We start from the raw sequence: 27,789 nt of genomic DNA on the forward strand, positions 1-27,789 counted from the left end.
ATAGCATGCAAGTCATGGGAGGTGATAGTACCCCTCTATTGGGTGCTGGTTAAGCCTTAGCTGGAGTACTGTGTCCAGTTTTGGTCACCAGCGTATAGAAAGGATGTAGAGAAACTGGAAAGGATCCAGAGGCAAGGGACAAATATGATCAAAGGGGTGGAATGCAAGCCATCTGAGCAAAGGCTGAAGGAACTGAGTATGGTTAGCTTGGATAAGAGGAGATTAAGGGGGGAAATGATAGCGGTCTTCAAATTCTAGAAAGGCTGCCATAAAAAGATGGAGAAAAGTTGTCCTCTTTTGCCACAAAGGGTAGGACAAGAGGCAATGGGTTCAAACTCCACAATAGCAGATTTAGACTAAATCTCAGGAAAAATTTCCTAATGATAAGAACAGTAGGATAATGGAACACACTGCCTGGAGAGGTTGTGGAAGCTCCTTCACTAGAGGTTTTCAAAACGAGGCTAGATCGCCACCTGTTTTGGATGGTTTAGACACAACAAATCCTGCATCTTGGCAGGGGGTTAGACTAGATGACCCTTGCGGCCCCTTCTAACCCTATGGTTCTATGATTCTATGATTCTGTTAAAATAAAGCTGGTATTTATGAAAATACGGTATGTGCCCTAGATGGTAGCAAAGACTTATGAAGTCATTTTATGTGGCAGATTGATCTAAACATACCGCTGTGTCCCCACTAAGCTTCTGTATTACAGATATCCACCTACCAAAATATCTTCACAATGGCACAGTGAGCAGGAAAGATATGTTCAGCTGGTGTTCTAATATGTGAGCTTGTACTGAGGTCTGGGATGGCATCTTTCTCATCTATAGGTAATTTGTACAATTAGACTTCTCTTCCTCTTGCTAGCACAAGTGGTAGACTTTCAGGAGGGTAGAAACTTAAATGAGAAATAGAGATAAAGAACGTTGAGAATGGGGTTTTCTACTGGAAAGAATTAGAGCTCACCTCCCTCATTCAATCAAAATATTGTGATTGTGCATTTAATAAAAGAGTGTCATAAATATAAAGGAAAGGGTAACTACCTTTCTGTATACAGTGCTATAAAATCCCTCCTGGCCAGAGGCAACATCCTGTTACCTGTAAAGGCTTAAGAAGCTCAGCTAACCTGGCTGGCACCTGACCCAAAGGACCAATAAGGGGACAAGATACAGTCAAATCTTGGGTGGGGGGAAGGCTTTTTTTTGTGTGTGTGTGCTTTTTGTTTACATGGTTGTTCTCTCTTGGGACTGAAAGAGGCCAGACAGAAATCCATCTTCTCCAACCCATCCTAATCCAAGTCTCCAATATTGGAACCAGTATAGGTAAGCCAGGCAAGGTGGATTAGTTTATCTTTTGTTTTATGTGAATTTTCCCTGTGTTAAGAGGGAGATTTATTCCTGTTTTCTGTAACTTTAAGGTTTTGCCCAGAGGGGTGTCCTCTGTGTTTTGAATCTGAATACCCTGTCAAGTATTTTCCATCCTGATTTTACAGAGATGATTTTTACCTTTATTTTTTTTTAAATAAAATCCTTCTTTTAAGAACCTGACTGATTTTTCCATTGTTCCAAGATCCAGGGGTTTGGTGGGTCTGTGATGATTTTGTAACCAATTCCTTAGGATCTTATTCTCAAGCCTCCCCAGGAAAGGGGGTGTGTAGGGCTATTTGGGCAGTGGGGGAGATGTCTCCAAGTGTCTCTTTCCCTGTTCTTTGTTTAAAACACTTGGTGGTGGCAGCATACTGTTCAAAGACAAGGCAAAGTTTGTAGCTTGGGGAAGTTTTTAACCTAAGCTGGTAAGGGGTCTTAGGGGGTCTTTCATGCAGGTCCCCACATCTGTACCCTAGAGTTCAGAGTGGGGAAGGAACCCTGACAGGTATAAACCATAATTGTATGAAATACTTCCACTGTTCTGTCATCTTCTTATTGCTTCTACAGATATTATGTAGAAAAGCTACTGAATAATTGTTCTTTTTGTGTATATATATATTAAGATTAAAGGTGCTTTTTCAGAATTGCAGTATATACATTGGAAATGAAAATTGTTATTCAGTAAATAAAAGTCAAGAAATTGCCATAAATATGCTTGAAAAGTAGTTAAAGGTGTTTCTATAAAGTCAGAATATTTTGCTGTTTCCAGCATCAATTTTACTTGAGGTACCATCTAAATCTTTTGTACCGGAGCAGAAAAATGGTGAGAACATTCAAGTCTACTTTGAAAAGGGTGACTGTGATGAACTTTGGTTCTCTCTCTCTTAAGTCATCTTTAGGGGGGGGAAATAACAGCAAGTTGTCTGCAGAGAGGCCTGTAAGAAAGGATGTGAGTATAACTAGAAGAGACAGAGGTAGATTACAGTAAGAAAAATGAAGATGTCAATACAGTAGTTGACTATCTCTTTCAGGGAAGAATGACAATGAACAGACTATTGTAAAAATTTGTACATAGGACCATAAAATACCTGTGGCAGGTAATCCTTCCAGAGTTAAAGGTGCATCATTTCCATTAGACACCTTGTTTCCAAGTGTTTTCATGTCAGTAGTAAAAATACACTCCCAACATAAACTTCACATAAATGGATGACTAATTTTGTGTGTTTGTGTGTGTGATGGTGGGGAAGTTACAGATTTTTTTAAAATATCAGTTTGTTCACTTTATAGTGAGAACAGAACAAATGTATTTGTGATCAAAATCTCTCAAGTGGCTTCATGCACTTTTGACAGAGTTTAATGCTCAAAACAGATTTGCAGGTATTAAAGAGAATAGCTGAACAAGTGTGGGCAAACTAACATCCTCATTCATCACCCATGTTTAAAACAAAATGAATGCTAAAGCTTTTTAAAGCTTTTGAAATATGTAGATAGTTTTTTTTCACTTCGGCTTTCTGTTCAGGCCTGGAATTGAAAGCACATGTGAAAGTCTATGAGCACAAGGGACCTGATCCTCTGTTGTCCTGACCTTTGTGTAGTCATTTGCATTGGTGACAGCATTGGTAGCATTTCATATCCACTTTACCCAGGTGTAAATTTCCAGCCAAATTTTTCAGCCTAAAGAGATCCAAATAGTTTAGATAAGGTTCAGATAAGTCAATGAACATCTAGAATTGCATTCATTCTGGGTCTGCTGAGGGCTGCTCATTACTGATTAGTTCTGTGATGTAAAGTAATTTGTGAAAAATACATTGGAAATGGCCAAAACTTTAATGTTTATTTGTCATGCTCTTTGTACTGCACATTTTCTGCTCAAGTTTATTTTATTTTATTTTATTTTTTTGCAGTATCATGATTACATAATTATATGTTGCAGTTTTGGGTACTAATTGTATTGATATCTTTACTTACAGTAATTCTGTTCTGACACATGATTAAACGAACTCACTCAATATAACTCAATAAACTAACTCACTGGAACATATGACTTATGAGGAGAGGCTGAGGGAACTGGGAATGTTTAGTCTACGGAAGAGAAGAATGAGGGGGGATTTGATAGCTGCTTTCAACTACCTGAGAGGTGGTTCCAGAGAGGATGGTTCTAGACTATTCTCAGTGGTAGAAGAGGACAGGACAAGGAGTAACGGTCTCAAGTTGCAGTGGGGGAGGTTTAGGTTGGATATTAGGAAAAACTTTTTCACTAGGAGGGTGGTGAAACACTGGAATGCGTTACCTAGGGAGGTGGTGGAATCTCCTTCCTTGGAAGTTTTTAAGGTCAGGCTTGACAAAGCCTTGGCTGGGATGATTTGATTGGGGATTGGTCCTGCTTTGAGCAGGGGGTTGGACTAGATGACCTCCTGAGGTCCCTTCCAACCCTGATATTCTATGATTCTATGATTCTATGAATATGAGACAATAAGATCACAAAGTATTGTTATCAAAAATACCATACCAAAATAAACAAAAAAGGCAGCAAGAGATTAATTTGGTCAAAAATGTGGTAGCACAGTAACATGATTCTGGTGCACCTTGCGTATCATGATGGGGTTAATCAATTTGCAAGGGGCCTATTGAATTAGATCAGGGTTTCTCAGACTTCATTGCACCACAACCCCCTTCTGACAACAAAAATTACTACACGATCCCAGGAAGAGGGAACAAAGCCCCACCAAAGCCCTGGGCAGGGGTGCCAAAGCTGAAGCCCGGGCCTCGACCCCCTGGTGGAGGGGGGTGAAGCCAAAGCTTGAGAGCTTCAGCCCTAGGTGAGTGGGGGCTGTAACCTGAGCCCTGCTGCCCAGGGCTGAAGCCCTCAGGCTTTGGCTTCAGCCCTGGGTGGTGGGGCTCGGACTTTTGGCGTCAGCCAAAGGCCCCAGCAAGTCTAAAGCCAACCCTGGTGATCCCATTAAAACAGGGTTGTGACCCACTTTGGGGACCCAGCTCACAGTTTGAGAACAGCTGAATTAGATTATCTAGCCCAAATATCCGACACCCAATCTACACCAGTAGATTTCAAATGTGTTATGTTGCTCAGGATTTAAGCGAGGAAACCAGATGCTCTGTCTGACAAAGGCAAATAGAGGACTGGCAGTTAGAGATGAGATGGAAATTGGTGGGCATGAGTGGGGGATTGGGAGTTTGGGGTTACATGAGTGGATCTTCCTTATTAAGGTCTATGCAGTTGAAAATGTTGTGAGGTATATTTTTTGCATCTTACTCCTTATATATAGTCCTTAAACTCACCCTGAATGGCTTTCAAATAATTTGCCATGATTACCTCAATAAGCAAAGGATTCCACTTTAAATTCTCCTTGTCTGGCAGGGATTTTCTCTTAGTTTCCCCAGTTGAATTCATCCTCCTCCCCCACCCTTTTTTTCTTTTCTTTTTTAATGTATTATTTACTCCTAATGGCCAGTTTACGCAGACCTTTTCCTTCGGATACAATCGCCTTTGAATATTAATGGAATGATCCTCATCTCAGAGGTTTTGGTCCAATCATCCCCTCAGTTTAATGGCAAGTAGACAAGAAAAAAGAAAAGGTAATATACCTTATCCGCCAAAGAAGGATAGCCTTACATGAAAAGGGGGATGATGTGTAGCTTCTCTTTGGGAGTAAAGTGTGACCAGTTCAGTATGACAGATGCACACAGCTGGCGCGCCCACAGAAAAGGGGCATGGAACCCAGAAAAGAGGGTCTGGTCAGAAGGTAGAACAGCAGGCTCCCATCTGCTCATCCGTGGGTGTGGGCTTCACAGGCAACAGAAGCATAAACTAAATAAGCCAGGGTCAACTGCCAAGTACCCACATGATGAAAGCTGCCAGCCAGACCTGAGGTGCCTGCCTCCTGCTTAATGCTGTATGTGCGCCATGGGTGATAAGTGTGACATTGCCATAAGATCCCACAGCTCTGCAGTTACGAGGTTGCAGTTTTGCACAACCCCGCTTTCTGTAATACCCATTCTACTGCTCGGTCCAGTTTACCGAGTTATTGCTTTGATTTGTACGGGGCCAGCTGCTTCCCACCTCCACGTGTGGAGGTGCTTTTAGGCTATTTACAGCCCTTTATCCAACACCTTACCGGAGCACAGTGCTCGGAACACAAATCCGATATTCAGTGACTGTGCTTCTGGCTCTCTTCACCCTTGGCGGGTGACTTTACCTCTTGGGTAGTAGAATGACGGAAGCTAATGGAAAACCTAAGGTTTATAGATAGACCGAGAGCACTAGAGAGGACAGATATCAGCTGCAAGATATGCCCCCCTTTTACGGGCGTTTCTCCTTGCAGTTTTAAGCTAGCTTTCTTTTCTACTGGAGTGATCACTCCTCCTGCCCTTATTCAGGCTAAGTCAGTTAGTTCCTTTAATCTTTCCTCCTAATTCATATCGGGATAGTTAAATAGGAATCTCTGCGTTTTTGTGGGCTTGCCTAATAGTCTTCACCTCTGTTTGCTGTATTGTTTGTCCTGTGATTATAACTGTCTGGAACGAAGGGGACAGGGCAGGTGCTAGGAACGTCTCCTAGACGCCTATGTTCTGGTGTCTTGTGTAGCTCAGAAATGGTAATTTACGGAGAGACCAATGGGAGGAGATGAGAATCATAGTGACTATTGGGCCGGTTGATGCTCTTGGCTACGAACGGTGACTGGCTTCCTAAAGTCAAAGTGAGCATCCAGTGCGAGACCCTTTGTAGAATTTGGCCCATCATTACCGTTATTATCCTCCTATCCACGTGGTAGTTGCTGGTTTGTTGACAGTCAAATCATGTGGTGTTCAAAGCAAGCGCGCCATTCGAACTAAAATCTGCAGAGCCCTCCAGAAGGCGCAATGGGGTGAGGTCATCCGAGAAAGGGGAGGGACAGGAGCTCGGTTAAGACGTTCCCCTTTGAAGCCGCTTCGGAAAGATGCTCAAATAGCATGTACGATAATATTGATCCATTTCCACTTCCAATTCAGAGACAGGCAAAGGCGAGGAATGTGTTCACAATGGATCACCTTCCGCTCTACAGCACTTGCTCTCACTGGTTCTCCATGTCCCCACTGCTGTGACTGTAATGAGAGTTCTGCTGCCTCTCTTCCCTCCCCACCCCACTCCGCTCCTCTGTGGCGTCCCACTGCCCTTTCCACCTCGTAAGCCGCTTGCTCCTCTCCTTCCCCTGCCCTGCACACACCTGTTAGCGACCACTCACCCCTGTGCTGTACCTCTCGCCTCCTATTCCCACACGCTCCCTTACTACTGGCGTCTCTCGTTCCTTGTTATAAGCGGACCTGTCTTCCGCGCACCACAAATGCTTTGGTTCACTTCGTCGCCCCTGCTTATTTTTACCCTTCGCTGCTGCCTGCATGTGGTTTTCTGACCCACCTGGAAAAACAGCCCTATGAGGTTAGGCTGACATGGGTTTTTTTTGGTTGGGTTCTCTGATGAGATATCTAGTTTAAGTAAAAACAACAAGGAGTCCGGTGGCACCTTAAAGACAAGCATATTTATTTGAGCATAAGTTGTCGTGGGTAAAAACCTCACTTCTTCAGATGCATGGAGTGAAAATTACCTCCATTTTCACTCCATGCATCTGAAGAAGTGGGTTTTTTACCCACGAAAACTTATGCTCAAATAAATCTGTTAGCCTTTAAGGTGGCACCGGACTCCTTGTTTTTGTGGATACAGACTAACAGGCTAGCCCCTGATGCTAGCTTAAGTAAAGGATGTGTGTGTGTTCTTTTGTTTTGATCCCAACGATGTCAGTGGGAGATCAGCATGTAGGAGTAGGAGGAGAATATTTCCTTGGCTTTCAGAGCTGTGATACGATGTGTTATGGATCTAGGAAATGTGCCTTCCTAAGACATACACAGAAGTGCGAAACCACTTAAATCCCAAATTCCCGTGTGCCTGGATAAATGCGTTTTCTTCTGAAGTGTTTAGTTTTGTATTAAACCCTAACTGTGACACCGCGTTCCCATGAACACTGGGTTGCAATGTGACAAGTTAGACAAAGCAAATTGGACTGCGCACGCGCGGTAGTAGGGAGCCTGCTGGAGCATTTCTCCGTGTAGTTATTGGCTGGGACTCTGTGTGCCGCTGTTGGCCAATGAAGGAGCTGGGGATCTGGCGGCCCTTTCTGCTGTGAACCTGGATGAGGCAGAGACAGTGTGAGCTTAGCGGGAGGGAGTGCTGTGCCGGAAAGCAATGCCCGAGTCTCAGCCACACAGCCCAGTCCCGGGACCCACCAGGTCTGACTATGAAGGGACGAGCTGAGGATTTTTAAGGGAAATAGACCGTGCAAACGCCTGGCTAAGTAGCTGCCCGACAGTGACATGAAACGCGCTGCTGGAAGGAGCCGCTGGGTAACTGAATGGCAAGTACTTAGTTTGTTGTTACTGTCTGGCGTTTCGGAGTGGACTTCCGCAGCAATTCGCTATGCCATACCCGAGGAAACGCAAAAAGGCTCTTGGGTGGGGAATGTGGTAGCTGATCTGGGCTTGGAGCTCAAGCGGCTGCCGGATCGCAGGCTCCGGGTGGTGTCTGGAGGCAGCAAGAGGTACTTTGAGGCAGATCTGAAGAGCGGGATGTTGTTTGTGAAGGAGCGGATAGACCGGGAGGAACTCTGCGGGACTCTGTCTCCGTGCACCTTGGGCTTTGAGATTGTGCTGGAGAACCCGCTGGAGCTGTACAGCGCTGCCGTGGAGATCCAGGACATCAATGACAACGACCCAGCTTTCCCGTCCAGCCTAATGAGGCTGGAAGTCAGTGAGTCAGTGGCGCCTGGAGCGCGCTTCCCACTAGAGAGCGCGCAAGACCCGGATGTGGGGAGTAACTCTTTGCAGACCTACCACCTCAGCGCCAACCAGCATTTTGTGTTAAATGTGAAGACGCGAGGGGATGGCAGCAAATATGCGGAACTGGTGCTGGAAAAGGAGCTAGACAGGGAGGAGCAACCAGAACTGCAGCTGGTCCTCACAGCGGTGGATGGGGGGAGCCCTCCGAGATCTGCCAGTGTGCACATCCACATTGATGTTCTAGACTCGAATGATAACGCCCCGGTCTTTAACCAGACTACCTACCGGGCGAGCGTAAGGGAGAACACCCAGACAGACACTCTGGTGGTCAAAACCAGCGCCTTTGATTTGGATGCGGGACCCAATGGAGATATAATTTACTCCTTTAGTAGTCACACCCCTGCCAAAGTGAGAGAACTCTTTGCCCTGGACTCTGCTACTGGAGAACTGAGGGTCAAAGGGCTCCTAGATTACGAAGAAACGGTTTTTTATGAGATTTACATACAAGCTAAAGACAAGGGCTCTAATCCGGGAGTGGCTCATTGCAAAGCACTGGTGGAAATCATTGATGTAAATGACAACGCCCCTCAGATCACAGTGACGTCAGTATACAGCCCAGTGCCTGAAGACGCCGCCCCAGGGACAGTGATAGCTTTGCTAAGCGTCACTGACCTGGATTCTGGAGATAACGGCCTGGTAAACTGCTTTTTGCCCATTGGCATCCCTTTCACACTCAGTTCCTCCCTGAAAAATTACTACACGTTGAAAACCAAAGCAGCTTTGGATCGGGAACTTGTGTCCGAGTATAACATCACCGTCACCGCCAGGGACTCGGGATCTCCTTCGCTCTGGGCGGAAAGCCAGATACTAGTGCAAGTGTCAGATATCAACGACAACCCCCCCAGATCACCCCAGCTCTCCTACCAGGTGTATGTGGCTGAAAACAACCTCCCCGGCGCGCCAATATTTAACGTAAGTGCCTGGGATCCAGACCTGAACCAGAACTCTCGCCTCTCCTTCTCCATCCTGGAAAACAGCCCCTCGGCTAATGTCGTTGGCAGGTATTTCTCTATCAGTCCGGAGAACGGCACCATTTGTGCCCTGCTCTCCCTGGACCACGAAGACATCATGGAGTTCAGAATGACAGTGCATGTCCGCGATGGCGGCCTCCCGGTGCTATCCACCAAGCTCACTGTCACTGTGTTTGTTACGGACCTGAATGACAACGCGCCCAGGGTCTTATACCCGCCTCCAAACGCCAGTTCCTTGCACCTCGAGATGATCTCGCCGACAGTCAGCGCTAGGCACGTGGTCGCCAAGCTCGTGGCCTGGGATGCGGACTCGGGATACAACGCTTGGCTCTCCTACACCCTTCTGCAGGCCACCGACACCAGCCTCTTCTCGGTGGGACTGCACAGCGGGGAGATAAGCACAGCTCGCCAGCTGCTGGAGAGCGATGCTCCTAAGCACACTTTGGTCATCTTGGTCAAAGATCATGGGGAGCCAGCCCAGTCCTCTAGCGCGACCATCACCATAGCCGTAGCGGAGACTGCTAAGGAGGCCCTGACGGACCTCACTGATGTGTCCCCCACGCAAGACAAAAAGAAGCAGTTGACTTTCTATTTAACCCTGGCTGTGATCTTGGTCTCCGTGGCCTTCTTTGTCACGGTGATAGGGGTGAGCATTGTTAAATTTTACAAATGGAGGCAATCGAAGGAGATTTTCAGTTCCTCCAGGAGCTCCCTTTACGGAACGCCGGGGCCTTTCACCCGCATAGACGCTGTCCGGGGCGGATATGTGTCTCCGAACTTCTACCAGCAGGTGTATCTTACCACGGACTCCCGCCAGAGTGACCTTCTGTACACAAAGCCCTTCGCTCCCAGCCCCACTGGGAGCCGTCAGAACACTGTGAAAAACTGCGAGTCCGGATTATATCATCAGAGAATAGGCACAGCTAGCAGGTGTCCGGCTCCCGGCGAGGTAATGTAGCCCTCTCACATGTATTCGGTAATGTGTGGTGAGCTCTCAGCTCGAGATAGATACAAACTTTTACCTGTCTGCTGCAGCTGTGGCGGTCAAAGCGACTTTATGTCCCTATGTGTTGTGTTTGCATTTAATCCCCACCGTTCCGACACGTTTTATTCCCTAAATTAAGTGACTTTGAAAAGTGTCATAGTTTGTCCAGTGCCCTTCCGGAAGTAGATGTCCGAGATGTAAATGCTCCTTAGCTTTTGGTTTGCATAAAGGAATCCCGGGGATATCTCTCATTAAAGTAATAAAGTTGAACAAGTGTATATTGAATTCAGTGTTCTGCCTCAAGAGACCATGGAATCGCTCCACTGTGGGGGAGGTATTGGGACTTTATACACATTAGTGGTTGAAGTCTTGGTTTGTGAGACGCGTGTGTAACCTTCAGAGGCTGCTAAAGTTAATCTAAGGCCCATTGTAACTTTTCCTCGGCTAATCTAGTTTAGCTGTTTTTATTTTACTTTATAATAAGAATGTGGGCGAGAGGTTCACTCTGCACCTTTGAGAGGGATCAAATATCTTGTATTGGAAGCGAATGTTTTTTTCCCAATCACTATCCAAGTGCTTAGGTCTCATAGTTGTGTAAAGTGCTGAACTCCCGCAGCTTTCAATGTGGTCAGTGGGAAATAAGGGCAGTCCTCACTCTGCAGATTTGCAAATAGTCTTAAAGTCTCCCCAGTATGGTTTTGTATCAATATGGTGGGTGGGTAAGTGAGAACTGAGGTGCCTCAGAGTCAGAGAAAGAAACTCTTGGCTCCTATACTTTAGAACAACATCTCATTGCCATGGTGTAGTATTACATCTTCATTATTTCTGAATTAATTGCACCTGTTATTGTATTGATTAGGCTATTATAATTTTGTATGATGATTTCATCTGAAAAATATAACTCTGAAAACAAATACGGTCCCTAGGAACTTGCTCTTGGTGCAGTTACTAGTTATGTAAGAAATTAGTGCCATATCATGGGCTCTTACCTTTTTTTAAATTTTAAGCTATTATAATGGTCAGAGAATGAACTTTCAAGAACACTAAATACCAATCATTTCATACTAACACAATCTGTGATTGTATTTTAACACGTAATAACAAATGCAGTGACTATATGATTGTGGTATAATATTTCATTGTCTTTCTCATTTTCCATGCCATTTTATTTCCCCCTTAAATAGATCGGGGTATAACATTTGCCTTTGACTGTCCTCTGGGTATATAATAGGCCGTGATTATATATTTCAGTTGTTTTCAGCATTTGAATGAGTTGGATAGGTTTTTGCTATAGACTCTGGTTTGGACGAGAAGTCAAGAATTAAATCTACCTGCTTTGGGTTTTTTAAATACTTGAAATGGTATTCATTTTGCACCTCAGTAAGCAACAAATTGGCAGAAGTTTGAGTGTTTTTGTTTATTTTCGTTGTTCTTACTAATTAACCCTTGTGCGGTCAGAATAACATAGGAGCTTTCAGTTCCCTAGAATTGTTTGATCATGAGGAATAAAACAATGTGGTAAATCCCTGAACTGAGAAGAGCCTACCGTTTCTGTGACAGTTATATATAATTTCTGAGACATATACATTAATGCACATATGTTTCTACACAAGAACACAAGAGTGTTGAAAATGATAGGGTGGGAAATACAGTATTTTGTAGTCTTGAAGGCAGGGAGCAGGAAATATTACATATGTAAAAGCAATGAAAAATTGACCTTGTAGCTTTAAGAGCGTCTCTGCTGTGGTTATTGGATGAGTCCTTGTGGCGCTGTCTGCCAATGAGGTGCTGAAATGAGAGTGAAATCAACTCTGCTACCCCAGAAAGTACAGCGTCACCCTTCCAGCGCTGGCCAAGCAAAGGCAGAGAAAGCAGAAGCAGGGAGAGAAACCTCGCGCTGGCTGCTGCAGGTTAGATTTTTCCGTTATCATTATTAAGGATCTGCACCCTCGGCCAGACCAGCTTGTGCATCCAGCAGCCAACCGTGGAAATGGGCGACGGAAGCCAGGGCAATAAATGGAAAAAGGCTAAGTCGTTTCTCTCTTTTTTCTCTCTTGCCATTTGGATTTAATCTCTGGGCAGATTCGATATTCTGTCCCAGAGGGATCCCAGCATGGTGCCTTTGTGAGGAATATAGCAACAGATTCGATGAGGGATATTGATTCCTTGGCGGCTCGGCCCTCATGCTGCAGGTCTCTGGTGAGGCGAACAGGCAGCGTTTTCGAGTGGATCTGGGAAGCGGGGCTCTGCTTATAAAGGATCCAATTGACCGGGGAGCGCTTTGTGGTCTGAGATCTAGCTGCGTTATGCAGTTGAGAGTTCGTGATTGAAATTCCCTTGGAAATGTACCGAGCAGAAGTGGAGATCGCTGAGGTTAAGGACAATCCTCCCAGCTTTCTGCAAAGAGAATTGGATTTAGGAATAGGGAGTCAGTGTCCCCGGGACAACGGATCCCACTGGAGAAAGCAGGGGATCCTGACGTGGGCGGTAATTCCGTCATCGGCTGCAAAGCCCCAAGGATCACTTTGCTCTGGAAGTGAAGATTAGCAGCGATTGGAGTCTCGTGCCAGAGCTGCTGCTGGGAAGGGCTTTGGACAGAGAGAAACAAGTCGATACCACTTGGTATTAACAGCTCTGAACGGAACCGGGCTAGCAAAGCGCCACGATCGGGGCTAGCAAAGCTCAGGGTCTCTGCTCTGGACGCCAGTGACCATGCGCCACTCTTTGATCAGTCTGCCTAAAGGGTCAGCCTGGTGGAGAGCACCACCTGCACCCTTGTGCTCCAACTCAACGCCATTGTCACAGGGTCACATCACCTGTTCACTCAGCAGCCAAGCTTCCCAGGGTGTTTTAACAACTGTTTGCCGTGCACCGCAAAGCAGGGAGGTCACACTGCTGGGCAGGCTGGATTTGGAAACCGGTATACTTTAGGAATTTGACATCAAAGGAAAGATGGGGGTCGCCTGCCATGGAGGGGCGCTGCAGCGTTAAGGCAGACATCTAGGATGTCAGTGATAACTCTCCGGGGATCAGACTGTCCCTGGTGCTGGGCTCCATCCCCGGGAGCGCCGAGCTGGGGGCTGTGGCAGCGCTCAGCAACGCCAAAGATCTGGATTCTGGGATTATGGAGAAGTGACTATCCGCATCGCTGAGCACCTGCCCTTCAGACTGAGATCCTCCTTGAGAAACCAGTTCTCCTTGGTCACTGCAGCTCCCCGGCCAGGGAGGCGTGTTCCGGCTACGCAGTTACCGTCACTGAAGCCGCCTCCTTCCGCCGAAAGAGCCTTGGCGCTAAACCTTTCTCCTGTGAACCACAATCCGCCCGCGGTCCCGGAATCTGCCTCCGAGATGCTTGTGAAGGAGAACGCCGGCCCCGGCGCCCTGGGGTTCCCTGCGTCCATGTCGCACCCAGACTCAGGCCAGAACTCGCTGAGTTCCTACTCCCTGGTGGAGACCCAGCCACAGGAAGCGCCCATCTGCTCGTACGTTTCCATCAACTCCCAGACCAGCAGCGTCCACCCCCCTCCGCTCCTCTGACCGCGAGCAAACGCAAACTCTCCAGCTCCAGGTGCAGGCCAGAGACCTGGGCGACCAGTCTCTGCGGCAGCGCCTCTGTTCTCCTCTCTCTTCTGGACTTCACTGACAAGGCGGGAGGAAATCAAAAACTCCAGTGGAATTCTCCGCACACAACTTGGGGCTGAAGAACAATTAAATTCATTGACGTAGGGGGAAATGCCCACACGCCCCAGACTCACTACTACGGACCCTTTGTTTCTTCAGCCTCCAGGAGCAACAGCTTCATGTTGTTGAAATTTTTCAATAAATCTCCAGCGGTGGACGTTTCCAACCCAATCTACCAATCAACAGACGTGAGCCCGACCAAAGAGGTGAGAAGCACTTTTGAGCTAGGTGAGGGTGGCCGAACCCCTCAGCTGCCGGGAGAGATGATAGAACTCCTGGGGCATGTGGCTCAGAGCGTGTGGATGAGCCTAGCTCCCAACCGGGGATTAAAGGAGAACAGTAAAAAACGGTTATCACTCCTTCCCATTCTATCCAGCTGCATCCTCTACAAGGGTTTAGCAGAATACTCTGTGCGCGATCTTCACATAGCGTTTAAACGAACTAAGAATGATCACAAGTAAGAGGAATAACGTTTAATTTGGTAATAATTTATATCACTAATGCTAGTGTTCGCTTGTTTATTTACCGGTCTGCACGAAATGTGCAATTCCCCAGATTGTGAATGGTAAATTTGGCCTTTGGAACAAACGGATACCCGTGACTAAGTTTAAACGCTTTACAAGCTTTCGGTGAGTTATTACTTACAGTTCAGTTCTTCCGCTGCCGAGTGCAATTGTTGGCTGTTGGTAAATTGCCTCCTATCGCTCTTAGCAGTGCTAGCCCTTTAAGCATTTACCCTCACTGCCTATAGGCGGAGCGTGGGTGATTCTCTTCTACCAATCAGATGTTGCAGTTGCGGTGGTGATCGAGTCTCCTCTGACTGACAGTGGGACTGTCCCACCCCCTTCCTCCGGGCGAGCCACAGTGCGGCTTGTTGCTGCTCTGCCGGGAACCAAAGCAGAGACGCTGGCGCTGCGCCGCTTTGCTCGCCTGCGGGGTCTGAAACTCGCCGCCGGCCGCTGCTCCCACCCAGTGGCCTCCTTGGCTGTGCCGGACCGGAGAGAGCTCCGGGAAAGGCAAGGAGGTTTCCCCCTGCTTGGGTTGCGCCATGACCTCAGCGGTGGGGAGCAGGGGGTTCCTACAATGGCAAGTAGGCGCTTTCCTTCTGGTTTCCTTCCCGCTGCTGGGTGGGGGGCAGGCGGCACAGATCCGTTACTCCATCCCGGAGGAGTTGGCCCCGGGAGCCTTTGTTGGGGATGTCGCTAGGGACCTGGGTCTGGATGCTGCCCGAGTGGCCTCCCGACAGCTGCAGATCCTGCCCGGCTTGGCTCAGAGGCACTTCAGAGCAGAGGCGCAGAGCGGTATCTTGTTGGTGGAGGAGTGGATAGACCGAGAGCGGCTCTGCGGCTCTAGCCCGCGCTGTCTGCTATACCTGGAGCGCCTGCTGGCCAACCCGCTGGGCTCCCACCGCGTGGAAGTGGAGATTCTGGATGTGAACGACAATACTCCGGCGTTCCTTACTAGTCTCACCCGCTTGGAGATTGCCGAGTCCTCAGCGCCAGGCGCGCGGTTCCCTCTGGAGCCTGCAGAAGATTTGGACTTTGGAGCCAACTCCGTCAGCACCTACCGGCTGAGCCCTCCTGGATGTTTCACCTTGAATGTGAAGAATCGTAAAGACGGCAGCAAACACCCCGAGCTGGTTCTGGAGAAGGCGCTAGACAGAGCAGCAGGAGCAGCTCCGGCTGGTGCTCACAGCCCTGGATAGTGGGCTTCCTGCTAAATCCGGAACTGCTGAGATTGTCGTCTGTTATTGAGGCCAACTACAACCCGTCCGTCTTTGATCAGCCCGTGTACAAAGTAATCCTGCTGGAAAATGCGCCAGAGGGGACTGTGGTGATTAAATTAAATGCCACCGACCAGGACGAGGGAACAAATGGAGAGATCACCTATTTCTTCAGCAGCCACGCTCGCCAGAAAATTCGGCGGTTGTTTAGCATCCAGGACAGGACCGGAGAGGTAAGAGTCCTGGGAAATGTGGACTATAAAGATGGCACAGTGTACGAGGTCGATGTGAGAACCAAAGACCAGGGCTCTTCCTCCATGGACGCCCATTGCAGCGTCTTGGTGGAGATAACGGATGTCAACTACAACGCCCCTCGCATTAGGTTCACGTCGTTCTCAGCCGCGGTTAGAGAGGACGCGCCAGCGGGGACGGCGGTGGCTCTTCTAAGTATAAGTGATGGAGACTCCAAGGAAAACGGAGAGGTTCAGCTGCAGCTCCCGGCAGACATCCCCTTCCAGATCGTACCGTCCTTCAGGAGCCACTACTCTTTGGTCACCAGAGGCCTGAGGGATCGGGAGGAGGTATCGGAGTATAAGGTTGTGATTACAGCTACAGATTCTGGATCGCCGCCACTTTCCAGCCAGAGCAGCCTCCTGATAAACATGTAGGACCTGAACGATAATCCACCCCGCTTTTCTCAGCCTGCCTACCAAGCGGAGGTGCCAGAGAATAATGCTTTGGGCGTTTCCATCTGCTCCGTGTCCGCCTTTGATCCCGATCTGGGCCAGAACTCCCAGCTGTCTTACTCCATCCTGGATAGTACCGTGCAGGGGGTGCCCGTTTCCTCCTATGTCTATGTCGGCTCCGAAAACGGGACCATCTACAGCAGCTCCTCGTTCGATCAGGAGCAAATCAAACAGATAGCTATGCAGATACAAGGCAGAGACGGCGGGTCACCGCCTCTCAGCACCAACGTGACTGTCTCCATCTTCATCCTAGGCCAGAACGATAACGCTCCTCTGATTATCTATCCTGTGGCTCAGAAAGGGTTCCTGGCCCAGCAGTCCGTCCCTTTCTCTTCGCAGGCGGGACACTTGGTGACCAAAGTGACAGCTGTGGACGTAGACTCGGGGCGAAACGCATGGCTCTCCTACAAACTGCAGCAAGCCACAGACCCAAGCCTCTTCAAAGTTTGCCCATACACCGGGGAGATCAGAACTACCCGAGCTCTCCTTGAACAAGACTCCCCCACGCAGAAGATTGTCCTTGTGGTCGAAGACGCTGGGGAGGCGCCCATGTCTACCACGACCACTGTGATCATGAACATAGAGCAGGACCCTGACCGGAGCTCAGCAGACTTCAGGAGGTCTAACCTGGAGCAGGATGGGCTTCCCCACCTGACAGTGTACCTCATCATTGCTCTGGCATTAATCTCAGTCCTCTCTGCCATAGCTTGCGTATTTTTAGCCGTGAAGTGCCTTAGAAATGCGAGAGCCAGAAACTCCGATACAGCTTGGACTACTTATCTAAAGGGAGGAAATACCCTGCAGGTGAGGAGACACTTTGATAGAGGTCTTCAGAGCGTGGACGAGAAACTGGAGTTCCCCACTGTCTTTGGGGGAGATTTTCTTTCTCGATGTCCTCTCTAAAGGCTTGGTCAGACTCTATTATCAGAGGGGACTAGTCTCCTGTTTGCAAAACCCGATAGTCAACCGGACATCAACAGCCCAAACACTCTTCTGGCCAGCAATAACCTCAGCGATCCCAGTGAGGTGAGAAGTGAGAGACAATTACATATTTGGGGTTTGAGTTAATGTCTTCTTGTGATGTCCTTAACATGTTGGTTAATTGCTTTTATTTCAGATGACTTGTGATTTGGAAAAACATCTATTCACTTTGGTTTTGAGTGAGGGATTAATATTGGAGTCCCTGGTGAGGACGGCGAGGTATTTCTCTCAGCCTCCACAGCAGTAATAATTGTACTGTTGTCCTTGTGCAGTAGCTTTTAAAAAGTGTACAATGGATTGTGAGCCTCTGGAAATACACTGCAAGGCCTCAAAATAGTGTGGTAAATGTGAACATTCTACTCTCTTGGTGGGTAAATTATCGCAGTTGTGTTGGGAGACCCTGACAGATTTCTAAGTCTTGTGTTGAAAGGTGGCAGTGGCTAGGTGTTTAGAAAGTGCTCTGATATATTTGGTTACCCTGAGGCTTCAAAATAATATTGGGGATATTTCGCCAGACCAGTGAAATGTTTGATCTGGAGGGTTCATCGGGCTGTAACAAATACCTTTTCATAGCATATGAAAACACTGTATACAGAGACCAGGATTCTGCATTCATCACAGCTGAGGATTTGTCCTTTGTTGAGATGAGATGGGTGACATCTGAAGTCACGATTGTGGTTGCCAAAGCAAAATAATGAGGATTTGTACCTTGTACGCTTCCACGACGTGCTGTTTCCTTGAGAACAAAAATCTGAGCTGCTAAATTTAGCTGCCAAAACCACTGACTAACGCTTGTGAAAATGTAATTCTGGGGGAGTTAGTCCTCCTGACGCTGGCTTGCGGCGCTTGTCTCTGTAGCTTTAAATGTTTAGGAGGCGTTGTCATTGGCCGAGAGCGGATGGAGCTGTCATCCAATGAGGTGCTGATCTAGGCTGTGGGGATCTGCTCTTCCTCTCTCTACCCCCCTCCCCTTTTTCCTCCGGCTCTGTGGCTATGATTCAGCTCCCCTCCCCCAACCCACCCCCTCCACTCAGTGACTAACAATCGCTGCTGCAGCAAGGCAAACTCGGGCGCCGTTCTATCAGCTGTGGAGGGGAATACCGGGGATTTTAGAAGCTCATATCCAGACCCCGGTGCCTCCCGTGTGCCGGGACAGGACAAAGACTCTTTCTAGGGGGAGGATAGCTCAGAAATGGAGCCCAGAAGCCCTGGGCAACCCGCTTGGAAATGGCAAGTACTGAGTTTGCTTTCCCTGTGCGGCTGGGGCTGGGTCTCTGGGCAGATTCGCTATTCAGTGGTGGAGGAGTCGGAGCTGGGAACAGTGGTGGGGAATGTGGCTCAAGATCTAGGCTTAAAGGTGGCGGATCTTTTGGGTCGCAGGCTGCGCTTGGGCTCGGCGGAGAGCAGACGGTACTTTGCGGTGAGCCTGGCCAGCGGCACTCTGCTGGTGAATGAAAAGATAGACAGAGAGAGCCTGTGCGGAGCCAGCGCGGGGTGTGTGCTGCCGGTGCAGGTCGTTATAGAAACCCCCCTGGAACTTTTCCGCCTGGAGGTTGAGATTCTGGACCTGAATGACAATTCGCCCAGCTTTCCCATTGCCCAGCGCACGGTCAGGATAGCGGAGTCCGCCACCGTGGCTGCGCGCTTCCCTTTGGAGAGTGCCCAGGACCCGGATGTGGGGACCAACACTGTCAGCTCCTACCAGCTCAGCCCCAGCCCGTACTTCTCACTGGACGTGAAGAAACTTAAGGACGGCAAACTCTTCCCGGAGCTGGTGCTAGAGCAAGCCCTGGACCGAGAGGATAAGCGAGAACACCATCTGGTACTGACCGCCATTGACGGGGGAAATCCGGCCAGGTCAGGCACTGCGCAGATAACCGTGGTTGTTGTGGATATCAATGACAATGCCCCTGTGTTCGACCAGTCTGTCTACAAGGTCAGCTTGCCGGAAAACACCCCTGTGGGCACTCTGCTTATTCAACTCAATGCTACTGACCCTGACGAGGGCCCCAGCGGAGAAGTACAGTACTCCTTTGCAGTTCACACTTCCGACTCCGTCCGGAAGTTGTTTGATTTGGATCCCCCCACTGGCGCCGTCCGCGTTCAGGGAGCTGTGGATTTCGAAGAAGCGGGTTTCTATGAAATCCACTTAAGAGCCCGAGACAGGGGCGTGCCAGAAATGGAAGGCCACTGCGTTCTCCAGGTGGAAGTAGAAGACGTCAATGACAATTCCCCAGAGGTCCTGCTGACCTCCTTGGTGAACCCAGTGCCAGAAAACACCCCCTTGGAGACCGTGGTGGGGCTTTTCAATGTGCGAGACCGAGATTCGGGTGCCAATGGGGAAGTAAGTTTAGAAATAGCATCAAACCTGCCATTCAAAATTAAATCATTTGAAAACCACTATGCACTGATCACCCGCGACAAACTGGACAGAGAATCCGTCTCTCAATACACCATTGAGCTGACTGCCAGAGACGCAGGATCACCTTCTCTGACCACCGAGACCACAATACTTCTGAACATTTCGGACGTCAATGACAACCCCCCTAGCTTTTCTCAGACTTCCTACAACGCCTTCCTGAGCGAGAACAGCCCCCCGGGCTCCTTGCTCTGCACCGTGTCAGCTTCCGATCCCGACGAGGGAGAAAATTCCCGCCTCACTTACTCTATAGCGGGAAGTGAGATCGAGGATGCGCCTGCCTCTTCCTTCGTTCACATTAACCCGGACAATGGCAATGTTTACGCGCAGCGCACTTTTGACTTCGAGTTGCTTCAGGTACTACAAATCCCCGTGGCTGTGCAGGACTCGGGGTCTCCTCCTCACAGCTCCAATGTTACCGTCTACGTCTTTATTCTGGATCAGAACGATAACGCCCCGGTCATTTTGCACCCGGTGACTGGCAGACCGGTCGCAGCGCCCCAAAGGATACCCCAGTCTGTTCCCGCTGGCTACCTGGTCACCAAAGTCACAGCAGTGGATGCAGATTCTGGCCATAACGCCTGGCTCTCCTACTCGCTGCTGCCACAGTCTACAGACCCCTCCTTGTTCCGAGTGGCTCCTTACACAGGAGAAATCCGGACCGCCCGGGGCTTCCAAGACACAGACCTGGCCGCGCAGAAAATCGTTGTGCTAGTCAAGGACAACGGGGACCCAGCTTTGTCCTGCACAGTCACCCTTATGGTTTCCTTAGAAGACAAAGCGTCGGAGGAAAACTCCAAATCTCGCGATTTCCTAACAAACCCCAAAGAAAAGCCCGACCTGACTCTCTATTTAATTATTGCGCTGGTGGCAGTAAGCATGGTGTCTCTTGTTACTTTCATCGTACTGTCTGCAAAGTGCCTCAGGAAAAGAGACAGACACTCTTGCTGCTGCCTGAGCAACTCACCCTCTAGGGACATTTTCAAACACTCCAGCCCAAAGCTTCAGCTGAACACGGACGGCACGTTGAAATACATGGAGGTGACACTCAGGCCCACAGACTCTCAGAGCCAGTGCTATAGGACCTGCTTTTCTCCAGGCTCAGACAGAAGTGACTTCACTTTTATGAGACCTATGAGTTGTCCCCCGCCCAGTGCCCTAGCGATGGAAACTGACACTTTCTTATCTGGTACAAATACATCGAATGAATCCGGTCAGGTGAGATGGCACTTTTGCCCTTCATTCCTCACAAATGACACGGGTGTCTTGAAACGTGTTGCCTATGTGACCGAGGACAGAGCAGCACATGGGATTTGTGTCTAGGGATGAACTGTGAAAATGTGTCACCATCATGAAGTCCGCTGAGGCACCAAGGGTTTCTTTTGTTTGGTTTATGTAAAATAACACTCCAGATGTTGCGTGTAAGGCAGGTATTCCAGACACACTCGTGCTCACACAATGAGCTGTTCATTAGTTTGTGAGTCAGGAAATCAGGAATTTAGTTCACTGGACTGTGCCTTAAACAATGACAAGATTATAACTTGGTTATGACAGGAAGTGTGCAAGCAATTAATTACATGAGATGAATCTGGAAGCCCTAATGAGGGGAGGGAAGGGAAGGGAAGGGAGGGGAAACGAGAGGAACGGACATGATTATTTGTTCTTATTTAACTAACTTTCAATTCCAAATGAGACCGGCTGAACCTATCTCTGAACCTAATTTAAGGGTTTCCGTTCATGCAAAATATCAGTGTGTGTTTTCAAGAAAATGCTTCTGTTTTGCAAACAGGTAATCCGGATCACACGTCTGCAAGTCTTGTTGCTGACGCTCATGCTTAAATCACAAAGAGTTCGCTTTGTTCGTCATTGTCTGCTGTTTGCCTGGTGTCTCTAGGTTAAAAACTGCAGATTCCACGGACCTTTGTTACACAGCAGCCACTTCCGCCCATGGATTGGTGCTTGTGTTGCTGTCCCGGTAAGGAGGCTAGTGATTGGATAAACGAGAAGACACTCTTAGCCAATGAATAAGAGGCTAATACTGGAGATCAGCGTGTACCCCTCCCCTTCCCCGCCGGAGCTGTATCTTTCTCTTTCAATAGGTGCCCAAAACAATGAATGAGAGAGATAAACAGTGAGCGCAGACCCCTTTCTCGCTGATACTTTATGACAGATCCACAATTCATCGTCCAGCAGTTTAAGCAGACACGCTTTCTTTGCTGTGCATAGCTTCTTGCTGTGGATTTTAGTAAAATGCTAGGAGCAGGAAAGTCTGCCTGGTCCCTGGGACTCCTGCCTTTCTTTTCTCTCTCTTTGTTTTTGCATAGCTCTTCCGCCCAGATCCGTTACGCTATCCCAGAGGAACTGACTCGAGGTGCCTTTGTGGGAAATATTGCTAAGGATCTAGGGACAGATGTGGCAAAACTCGCGGCTGCTAATCTGCAGGTTCTTTCTGATTCTGATTCCCAATATTTCTCTGTGAATGTGAACACTGGGATTATAGTGGTCAATGACAGAATCGACAGAGAGCGGCTCTGCGGGCAGAATTTGCGTTGCTTCTTGCATCTCAAACTCGCTATTGAGAATCCAGTGGAGTTCTACCGCATTGAAGTGGAAATACTGGATATAAATGATAATCCTCCTGCGTTCCCGAGCAGCGAGATCACTTTACAGATCTACGAACTGGCCTCTCTGGGCGCCCGCTTTCCTATCCATCAGGCGCAGGACCTGGACGTGGGCTCTAACGCTTTGCAGACCTACCACCTCAGCGCCAATGAGAATTTCAATCTCAACGTGAAGGCACGTACAGATGGCAGCAAATTCCCGGAGCTGGTGCTGGAAAGAGCGTTGGACAGGGAGCACAGAGCTGTCCACCATTTGGTCCTGACAGCTGAGGATGGCGGCTCTCCCCCCAGGTCCAGCAAAACACGAATTGCTGTCCAGGTTCTAGACGCCAATGATAACCATCCAGTGTTCGATAAATCCTCCTACCAAGCTCGTTTGGTGGAAAACTCTCCCTCAGGCACGCTAGTCATTAAACTGAATGCCACAGACGTGGACGAAGGGCCTAACGGAGAAGTACGCTATTCTCTGGGCAGCCACAACTCGGAAGCCTTGCGCAGGATATTTTCAACAGACGATCAAACGGGAGAAATCCGAGTTCAAGGGAATCTAGATTTTGAAGAAGCGTCTGTCTACGAGATTGAAGTTGAGGCCAAGGATATGGGCTCTCCCACGATGGAGGAGCATTGCAGCGTCACTGTAGAGGTCACGGATGTGAATGACAATCCTCCGGAGGTGGTCCTCACCTCCTTCTCCAGCTGCCTGAGTGAAGATGCCCCTCCTGGGACTGTGGTCGCTGTGATACACGTGAAAGACAGAGACTCCGGGGAGCATGGGAAGGTCCAGTGCCATCTGCCCAGAAGCCTTCCCTTCAAACTTCGGAAAGACTTTGAGCACCAGTATTCCCTGCTCACCAGCCAGGAGCTGGACCGCGAGAGCGTCTTCCAGTACAATGTCACCATCTCCGCCTCTGACCTGGGAATCCCCTCTCTCTCCCGATACACAGTTCTCTCCATCACGGTTGCAGACATCAATGACAACACGCCACAGTTCGAGAGAGCTTCCTATGACGTCGTCCTGAAAGAGAACAACGAGGTGGGGGAAATATTGGTCACGGTGTCCGCAACCGATCCTGATTTGGACCAGAACTCGCGCCTTTCCTATTCTGTTCTGAGCAGCCCGGGGAAAGGTCCAGCTACGGATCCCTCCGCATACATCTCCATAAACCCAACAAGTGGGCAGGTTTCCGCGAAGCTGCCTTTTGATTACGAGCAAACCACTTATTTCCAGTTCCAGGTGGAAGTCTCAGATGGCGGCTCTCCAGCTCTCAGTAGCAGGACAGTGGTCCACGTCTTCGTCACAGACCAAAATGACAACGCCCCAGGGATCCAGTTCCCTTTGACCGGGAAGGACTCAATAGTCCAGCTCAGGATTCCTCGCTCTACCAGCCCCCAGGCCTTAATAACGAAGATCACAGCGGTGGACCTAGACTCTGGACGAAATGCATGGCTCTCCTACCATTTAATGCAGGCAACCGATCCCAGGCTTTTCGAGGTGGCCCTGCGCTCCGGAGAAATCCGGACCACGCGAGCCCTCCAGGAGCAGGATGCTGCCACACAGGAACTCTTCTTGGTAGTCAAAGACTCAGGCGAGCCGCCCATGTCCACCTCCGTCACCGTGTTGGTGTTGCTGGAGGAGAATGCCCCCGAAGCCTTCCTGGGGTTAACGGCTCACGCAGCTGAAAGTGAGAGCGTCCCCAGTTTAACGCTGTATTTAATCATTTCATTAGCGACAATCTCAGCGTTGTCACTGGTTGCTTTGGTGGGGCTGGGTGTCCGGTGTGTGAGGAGGGATGCACGTGCTGCGGTTGGCTGCTGTGTGAAAGCGGACACGCTCCGGGTGCCCCCAAACACCTTGCTCGGACACGTACAGCCCAGCCTGGGGGACGCCACGATCGACGTGCAGGTGACCGCCACGGCCCCCCCTGCCCCTGGGTATAGATCCTGCTTCTCTCCAGTTTCGGACATCAGCGAGTTCATGTTCATGAAACCCTCTGTGAGCCTCGGAAACGGCTCGGGCAACAGCCCGCCTGATCGCAGCTGCTCCACTGAGGTGAGCTCCCTGAACGTGCCAGGTCAGTGTCCCCAGCTGACCCCGCCGTGTGACCTGCAGCGTGTCTGGCTGGGTCCGTGTGTCCCAAAGGCACCAGACGCGCTATAGGACAGCGCTAAATCGCAGCCAGCTCCTCTAGTGCCGGGCCAGGGGAGAGGACACGGCCGCTCTCTGTACCGCCTCTGTCCCCCCGCTCCCCCCCCTCCCCGGTTCTATGTCAAGTCACAGCTCTCCCTGGGCGCTCTGCTCAGCACCTGCCCTTTCCATTGGCCACCCGGTCGGAGCTGAACGCATCCCAGGGTTTAGGGTATCCTTTGCCGGTGACTCACTGCCAGCGTCCCGGCGGTGCAGAGCTGGGGGGGAGGGGGGTCTGATGGGGCTGCGTTCCTGGAGTTCAGGCCGAGTGAGTTTTGGGGAAGGGGCACTGCTGTCGGGAGGAGGGATTGTCACTTGTCAGCACCCATCGCCCGCCGACTTTCTGCGCCGGTCTTTGCCGGGGAATTGAGCGTTTGAGATCGGCTCCCCTCCCGCCCCTCCGGCTGCAGCTCTTCTCCTCCCCCTCCTTCCACCCCCCCTCCCCCACAGCAGCGGCTAAGCCCTGCCGGGCAGCCGGGAGCACCGGAGGAGCGGACTTTGGGGACACTGGAACCGGCGGCGCGAGTTCCCGGGCGGCAGCGAGCGGGGCGGGAGCCAGGGAGGCGGCACCGAGTGGCTTCAGACACACACAGCAGAGCGCGGCATGGCCGGGAGATCGAGTTTGCGCTGGCAGCTCCTGCTGCTCGGTGCTTTCCTCTCTCTGCCGGACCCGGCTCCCGCACAGACTCACTACTCAGTGCCCGAGGACCTCGAGCCGGGCTCCTTTGTGGGGAACATTGCCAAGGATCTGGGTGTGGACGTGCGGAGCCTCTCGGCCCGTAGCCTGCGGCTGGTCAGCGAGGGCGGCCGTCAGCACTTCCAGGTGAACCTGGCCGATGGAGTCCTGCTTGTGAATGAGAAACTAGACCGGGAAGCTCTGTGTGGTCTGAGCACCACGTGCTCCCTGCAGCTCCAGCTGGTGCTGGAGAGCCCGCTGCAGCTGCACCGGGTGGAGGTGGAGATCCTGGATGTCAACGACAACGCGCCGCAGTTCCCGAAGAAGGAAGTTTCTTTAGAGATCACCGAGGTAGCGAACCCAGGGACTCGCTTACCCCTGGAGGTAGCAGAAGACCCAGATATGGGCTCCAACTCCATCTCCACCTATGAACTCAGCGCCAGTGACCATTTTGCCCTGAGCATAAATGTAAGGGGAGATGGTGTGAAAATGCCTGAAATCGTGTTGGAGAAAGCCCTGGATAGAGAGAAAGTGGCGGCCCATCACTTAACCCTAACAGCTCTCGATGGTGGGGACCCGGTGAGATCAGGCACTGCCAGGATCACAGTTCATGTCCTGGATGCCAACGACAACCCCCCTGTGTGTGATCCGCCGATTTCCAAAGTGTTTCTGGAAGAAAACGTCCCATCAGGGACGCTGGTTACACAGCTGAACGTCACTGACTCGGACGAAGGCCTGAATGGGCAGATTGAATATTCGTTCAAAACCAGCAATAATGCCCCCGATACATTCCTCAGACTGTTCAACCTGGACCCCCAGACAGGGCAGATCACAACCAAAGCCCCGCTGGATTACGAGGACTCCAGTGCTTACGAGATCGCCGTTCGAGCCAGAGACAAGGGCTCCCCCGCAATGGAGGGGCACTGCAGCCTCCGGGTGGAACTGGTGGACGTGAACGATAACAGCCCGGACATTGTGCTGACCTCCCTGTCCAGCCCGGTGCAGGAAGATGCGCCCCCGGGGACTGTGATAGCACTAATTGGCGCCAAGGACAGTGACTCTGGGGAAAATGGACATGTCCACCTGCAGATAAGCAATGATCTTCCCTTTAAACTGGTGAGCTCCTTCAAAGGGCATTACTCACTGGTCACTGCTGGGCCTCTGGATCGAGAGAAGGCTGCTGGATACAACATCACTGTTATGGCCACAGATGCTGGGTCCCCTCGAAGGTCCACCGAGCAAACCATCTTCCTCCAGATCTCTGATGTGAACGATAACGTGCCCAGGTTCTCCAGCCCCTCCTACACGGCCCACATTCAGGAGAACACCCTTCCTGGGGCCTCTGTGTTCTCTGTATCTGCCTCTGACCCTGATGTGGGCACCAACTCCAAGCTTTCCTACTCCATTCTGGACACCGGCATGCAGGATGTGCCCATCTCAACCTACTTCCACATCAACCCAGAGAACGGCACCATCTATGCCTTACGGGCTCTTGACTACGAGCAGGACAAAGTGTTCCAGGTGCTCGTGGAGGTGCAGGACGCTGGGTCCCCTGCCCTGAGCAGCACCACCATGCTCCACCTGTTCGTCCTGGATCAGAACGACAATGCACCCACCATTGTGTACCCACCTGTCTCCAGGGGCTCCGCCTTCCAACAGACAGTCCCCTCCTCGGCAGAACCCGGCTATCTGGTCACCAAGATTGTGGCTGTGGATGCTGACAGCGGCCACAATGCCTGGCTCTCCTACCAGCTCCAGGAGACCAGTGAGCCATGTCCCTTCCGGGTGGAGCTCCGCTCTGGAGAGATCCGAATAACTGAGGCACTTAGGGAGTCAGGAGTGCCCCATAGGCTGGTGGTCCAGGTGAGGGACAATGGGACCCCCTCCCTGTCCGCCTCAGTGGCTCTAGTCATCTCTCCCGAGGAGAACGCTGTTCAAGACTTTGCCAAGGCCTTGGACCTTCCCAAATCGACTTCCAGAGCATCCAGCGTCACTCTCTACCTCATCATCTCCCTGGTAGCCATTTCGCTGGTGTCATGTGTGATGCTGGCTGTCCTAGGCACCAAGTGCCTCAAATCGGGCTGCGCAGCTGCAGGCTGGCCCCTCTCATGCTGTTGTAGGAGGACAGGCCACAAGTCTGCATTGAACTTCCCTGGGCAGTTGAATTCGGAAGGTTTCATCAAGTATCTGGATGTGGGTGGAGCTGGGCTGGTGTCCCAGGCACAACACTACAAGTCTTGTTTCTCTCCAATGTCTGATCAAGGGGATTTCCTCTTTGTAAAACCTTTCAGCCATTCCACTACCGGGGAGAGCATGGCTGCCTTTGATCAGGTGGCCAGTGCTTTAGTGAGTCCCTGTGACGGGGTAAGCTCTGTGTGTGTCCTGCTGTCCTTTCTGTTCAGAGTCACTGTTCATAAATATCCACTCTTCTCCTTCAGGCCTTTCAATACACTTTGGCCTCCTGGGGAAAGTGCATTACCTCTACCTGTCCAGCAAGAGATAGGGGGAAAAGTCGGGGCTTGGCATAATGGAGGTGGGATGCCTGGGTG

General features: G+C 50.2%; 1 protein-coding gene and 1 pseudogene across 37 annotated transcripts in view; both read left to right on the forward strand.

Annotated features, from left to right (window-relative positions):
• LOC102931528 (protocadherin gamma-C5) overlaps nt 1–27,789 on the forward strand; it is a 361,684-nt gene that overhangs the window by 302,104 nt on the left and 31,791 nt on the right. The window contains exon 1 of one of the 37 annotated variants that reach the window (XM_043552923.1): nt 7,420–10,172. The exons of 30 other annotated variants lie outside the window; for them this stretch is intronic. In XM_043552923.1, the coding sequence (XP_043408858.1) occupies nt 7,731–10,172 (2,442 nt within the window). In that variant the 5' untranslated portion in view covers nt 7,420–7,730. Of the gene's footprint in view, nt 1–7,419; nt 10,173–18,222; nt 20,977–21,840; nt 24,430–24,663; nt 27,605–27,789 lie in introns of those variants that run through there. 6 more of the 37 variants (XM_043552932.1, XM_043552922.1, XM_037907154.2 and 3 more) reach the window with 6 other exon arrangements.
• LOC102936717 overlaps nt 1–27,789 on the forward strand; it is a 274,924-nt pseudogene that overhangs the window by 227,702 nt on the left and 19,433 nt on the right.

Source organism: Chelonia mydas, chromosome 8 (genome assembly GCF_015237465.2).
Source record: "Chelonia mydas isolate rCheMyd1 chromosome 8, rCheMyd1.pri.v2, whole genome shotgun sequence".
Classification (NCBI taxonomy): Eukaryota; Metazoa; Chordata; order Testudines; family Cheloniidae; genus Chelonia; species Chelonia mydas.